This window comes from Volvox carteri, assembly GCF_000143455.1.
Source record: "Volvox carteri f. nagariensis unplaced genomic scaffold VOLCAscaffold_9, whole genome shotgun sequence".
NCBI lineage: Eukaryota > Viridiplantae > Chlorophyta > Chlorophyceae > Chlamydomonadales > Volvocaceae > Volvox > Volvox carteri.
In genome coordinates this window covers 1,975,673-1,981,051 of record NW_003307552.1, presented here as the reverse complement: position 1 = coordinate 1,981,051, position 5,379 = coordinate 1,975,673, and the positions used below count along the sequence as shown (strand labels likewise).

The 5,379-nt window shown below is 55.6% G+C and overlaps 1 protein-coding gene across 1 annotated transcript; it reads left to right on the top strand.

The window, feature by feature from the left end:
* Positions 1–551: 551 nt before the first annotated feature.
* On the top strand, positions 552–4,827 carry VOLCADRAFT_88671 (uncharacterized protein; the record flags this gene model as incomplete). The annotated part of the gene is made up of 5 exons (XM_002948337.1): positions 552–625; positions 1,070–1,164; positions 2,318–2,983; positions 4,103–4,464; positions 4,717–4,827. 5 exons carry the CDS (start codon positions 552–554, stop codon positions 4,825–4,827), a joined length of 1,308 nt encoding a protein of 435 aa, XP_002948383.1.
* Positions 4,828–5,379: the final 552 nt, after the last annotated feature.

The window sequence follows — 5,379 nt, the reverse complement described above, 5'->3', positions numbered from 1 at the left end:
ATTTTTCTTATCGTTAGTATTCCAATGCCAACGCAACGCCTTGCAGACACGCAACCTTTGCTGTCCAAAAGTTGTTCCATCCCTGTGCCAGCAGCTTTATGATGAGCTTGCTGCACGTGATACCCCATCATAAGATGAACGGGCATTGTTCACGGTTCGAATCAGATCCATGCTGAACGAGCATGCAATTAGGGGTTTTCTGTGGCGGCTAGCTCCTTGCGCTGTCAGCAAATTATCATCATGCTTTGCATTCTCGTGGTATGTGCTGTTCACTTCCAGGACGGCATCTGGCGGTCCAGAACGGCATTAGGAGGGCTTGCGTCGCCTAGTGCTCAGTCAGCCATACACCTGGTATGGAGCTATGACATTGCTTTGGCGATCCAGCCGATGGCTTTATGGCAATAGCTTCTTTAACCTCGGCGGGTTATCTCGGCAACTGCCGGCAGGAGTTGCAGCCGCACGTGAGCATCACCTCATCTCAGGTAAGAGGCAATGCAAGTAGGCTCTCCTGCTCATCCAGCAACCATGTATTCAGTGCACAGAAACGAACAATGGGGGCGAGAGTTTGCGTTCGTGCAATATGCACGAATCTGGGTCTGGGTCCTGCATCGCAAGAGGTCTTGAGGTGCGCTGAAACAATATTCGTTGCGAGGCTTCGGCAATTGCAAACGCGGTTGTTATGCTTCACCGCAACATGAATTACCATTTTTGGAACTCAGACGCTCAATGCGCAAAATCAAATATGTATGATAATTGTGAATCGCAAAGCCAATCACATGCGAACGCAGTTTTAGAGGACGGCATGCTTCGTTAAGCATATAGGCCCACATGCTGGGCATGTGTACGGATGATGCCGTTGCAAGTGTGCCGTAGGCGTAAATCTAGGGCTACAACAAATTCCTGCCTAGCCCATAGATCTAAGCTACTTGGTGAAGTAAAAGAGTTAGACATCTACTACTACGTTGGTTGTGACTTGGCTTACCTTTTTAAAAGGTCGCATCAGGGCCTACACGTTGGCCTCGTTGGCCTCCTTGGCCTGCCACCCGCTACTGTGCAACGCGCTGTGCAGCCTGAACCTGTTGGATAGAGGAAATTATGTTCTGACCCTGGACTCCTTCGTCCGGCGGCTATTCCACACAAGGGAAGTTTTCCATTTCTGGAAAGGTGAGACACTACTATAGTATATGCCCATCAGGCGCATCCGATCAATAGCCTCACGTTATGAGTTGTATTCATCCTAATGAAATTCCTACTGAGCTTGACCATAGTTTTGCTCATCGTTGTTGGTTGAGTCACACTGAGGCCGTCGATTTTGTCCTAGCTCTTATACCCCTCATTATCCGTGCAAAGAGTACCTAGTCGATTTGCTGTAACTACACAAACCCGAGGCTTAGAGCTTTGTATGAGATTCTTTGTGTCTTATGTTGCGCTCAACTGCTGGCCCCAGCTTCGCTGCCTCGACGACTTGTCCTGGAAATTAGCGCATAGGTCCATGCCTTGCAATGACGATATTATGCTTGAACTCACAGTTGTCTGTGACATGTTAGGAGGACTCACACTTTCTGCATCTGCTTGCAACATCTCTTTCTTGTAGGCACCGACCCCGAGGCGCGATCAGTATGTTTACATTAGGGTGGTTATACCTCACTGAATCACAAGCATAGTAAAGTACTTTCGTGTTTAGCTTTGGTAGGCAACAGTGCTGGTACCAATGGCAACTCTTACTGTGGTGTCCGACTTGCATTTGGAGGCAAGACCACTAAGCTTAGATGAGATTCTGGATCCAAGCATATCCTCAGATGGTAGGTTCTGAATTGAAAACCTGGCGGCGGCGTTGCTTCTACAGCAGCGTTTACAAGCACGCATAAAAGCACAGTTAGAGGAGTGCAACTTCTGTGTTTACCGACATATTTGTGATAGGCTCCCTTGCAATTTTATTAGTTTTCTATGACAGGTCCTGGAGATATGCATGAAAATGCATGCCGTGCTGTGTCCCCATCGCGTGCTATGCCTGCTACCCGTGATACTTGGGTGTGCTGTGGGAAGCCCGGTCAATGGGAACAAGCAATTCCCTGTCACCTCGCACGAAATGCAGATTAAAATTGCACTTCCTCTGTGGTAGCACTGCGGCCTGACCGTTGTGACCAGCAGGTGGAGCGACGAAAGCGTTTTTTTGCTGAATGTATGATTGGCTGAAGGAATATGCATCTCTCTTTTTATGAAAACGCACGCTGAACCATCTACCCTGGTTTACCACGACCACCAACTAACAATGGAGACGTGTTTCCGGCTTTGTTACATCCAACCCAAATCGCAGTGCTATGCCTGCTGGGTGACATTGGCGACCCCAGCTCCGAAACCTATCGCGACTTCCTGGCCTCTTGCGCTGTACGGTTCCCCACTGTGTTGCTTCTGGCTGGCAACAACGAGTACCGCAACCATGACGGCAGCAGTCGTACCATGGCCCAAACGGAGGAGCTTATTCGGCAGGCGGCTGCCGCGCACCTCAACGTGCATTTCCTGCAGAACGACACCTACGTCCTCGGAAATATCGCCTTCATCGGCACGACCCTATGGTCGTACTTGCCCGACACGCCGCTCCCCCCGCCGCCGTCGTCGGAGGGAGAGGAGAAGGCGGCCGACAACGGTACCACGGATCACCATCGGCTCGCCGGCGGCAATGACGGTGCCGCCGCCGCCGCCGCCGCCGACACCCCGGCCGCCAAGATGATGGTTCCTGGCATCACTCCGTTAGATGTGCTGCCGCCGCTGCACGCAGTACTACCGGTAATACCTGCCGTTAGTTTTACGCAGGACACTGACGCTGCATGGGATATTGGACCAATCGCCGCCGCAGCGTCCACCACTTCTGTAAGAGCTGACGTAAAAGCACAGGGTGCAGTTTGCAAAGGCGGCGATGAAGCTGCATCGATGTGGCGGCATCGGCTGGTAACTGGCTCCGAGCAGCCGCAGGGGCGGCAAGGTCAGGAATCGCAGCGGCAGCAAGAGGTGCCGCTTGTGGCGGCCGGTGGTGTTGTCATACCGCAAGCTCAGCGGAATTCGCTTTCCCAAGTCAGGCAATGGGGCCTTTCATTTCTCCCGTCTACATTATATCGAGCGGGACGAGGTTGCGGATCTGCTACAGGACTACAGCCGCCACCGCCGCCGGCGGCAGCCGGCCGCGCTGGCGCCGCTGCCTCGGCGCCAAGGTTCATGTCGTATTCGCAGCCGCCAGCAGATTGGCTGAAGACTCTGGATCTGAAAGTGTCATGCAGCCCCGGATATTGCAGCGGCGGATGTGGCATCCCTGGTGGCGTTGGTCGTGTGTGCAGGCGACGGAGGCTGCGGCACTGCGTTTCGCTGTCATCCTTGCTGCCCGACGAGCCATGTCCCTCCTGGCGAGGGGCAACTAGGCCGGGTCGTCGCAGCAGCAGCAGCAGTGCTGACAGCAGCAGTAGCAGCAGCGAGAGCGATGCGCGTAGTACTGACAGCGACAGCAGCCAGAGCAGTGACATTGACAGAAGCGACTCGTCGCCGTACGCAACCGCCGACAGTTGCCGAGAGCTGACGCTGCCGTCTGGAGCAGAGAAAACGGTTGCACGGCCGGCCGCCGCCGCCGCCGCCGCCGCTGGTTCCGGTGCCCCGTCTGAGGCGGGGATGAATGTGACGGTTGCGCCACTGCTGTCGTCTTCATCTGACAACGCGAATCCTGCTTGTTTTTTTTCAAAAGGAAGTTTGGGTGATAGTGCGTCGGCGTTTATCGACACGGATCTCCGCACGAACCGGGAGTCGGATCTTCTTCAGGTGACACCGCCGCCGGCGGTTGTTGCCGCCGCCGCCGCCACCACCACCGCCATTCCAGTGTTCCAATCCGATCCGGGCTACCTCGATGCATCCGGCGTCCCCGCTGCTAGTGCGGCCGAAGAAGTACGGAAGCCGTTCACCCCGGCTACGGACGCATCCGCTGCTACAGCTCCATCTCCCTTTGGTCGTGATGATGCCTCTGCAGCCGCCGGCGTCGACACTGCGCCATCACTGCTCAAGCCACCACGCAACATCCACCATCATCATCAACACCACCATCGGCACTCCTCCTCCTCAGCGTCCTCTCACAAGCCGCCTCCCGCCACCATTCGCGAGTTTATCGGCGAAACCTCCCTGGACTACCGCCGCATCTTCGCCAGCCCGGGCGGGCCCCCGATCACCCCCGAGGTGACGAACTCCCTGTTCGTGAGTTCCCTGGAGTATCTCCGCGGCGCCGTCAAGGCGGCCAGCGAGCGTGGGCTGCTGCCCGTGGTACTGTCACACCATGCGCCGTCGATGCGCGGCACGTCGAGGCCGGCCTTTGCAGGGCACCCGTCCACACACGCCTACAGCACGGATCTTGACGCGTACCTTGCAGACAGCGGCATCGCGGCCTGGTACTGTGGCCACACACACTACAACTTTGACTTGCTGCTACCGGTACGTGCCAAGAGGGCGGGGAGGGCGGGGCGCGGGTGTGTATGTGTGGAGAGGTGTAGGATGCGTGTATATAGCCAGCCGACAGATGCTTGGTCAGAGGGTGGGTGCAAACACACTGCAGCATGGAGCAATACTCGGGAAGCAAGTAGGAAGAAATGTGTTTTTTTAGCGAAGCGCAGGAAGAAACGAGATCCGTATTCCTGATGCATTTGCAAACGTTCTTCAGCTGCTTCACTTGCTCCCGGAACGCAGGGTGGTGTGCGGCTGGCCAGCAACCAGTTCGGCTCACAGCCCAAGCCGGCAGACGGCTACAGCCGGAATTGGCAACACCGCCTGCCCACCGCCTCAAGGGATGGCAGGTAGTGCAGAGAGGGCAAGGCGAGGCATTCTGGGGAGTTGCCGGGCATGGCGGCTGTAGTGAGTGCGTTGCGAGGCGGCAGCAGCAGCGGCAGCGGCGACACGGCGTTGCCGGGTAAGAACCGGTGACCGTCAACAAGGGGCTTATGGCGGGGGTAGAAAGAGGAACCGCACGGAAAAAGCCCTAGCTGAATCCTGTCTCAACTGGACATTTAGTGGACATGCTATTGGTGCTGTTTCTACGCGTCTGCGATTCTTTCGGAATCCTCTTTGGTGCGCTTGTGTAAATTGGTGATTATTACACGCCTGTAACTACCCCCTGACGAGTTTGGAAGCAAGGACCTCCTCTGGGACCTGTTGTGTTGTCGATATGCCGCTACCGAAAAGTCTTTAAAACGTTTGTTGTGTCACTTTCGTGGGCAAAAGGTAATGCAACTTGGCAGACCAGAAGTGTTGAAGACGGAATGGAGTGAGGGCACAGAATACGCGGAGCCACAAACGCAGACGCAGCCATTGCCGCCGTCGTTATGCATTCGCTGATGTTGCGGCGGGCCTTGC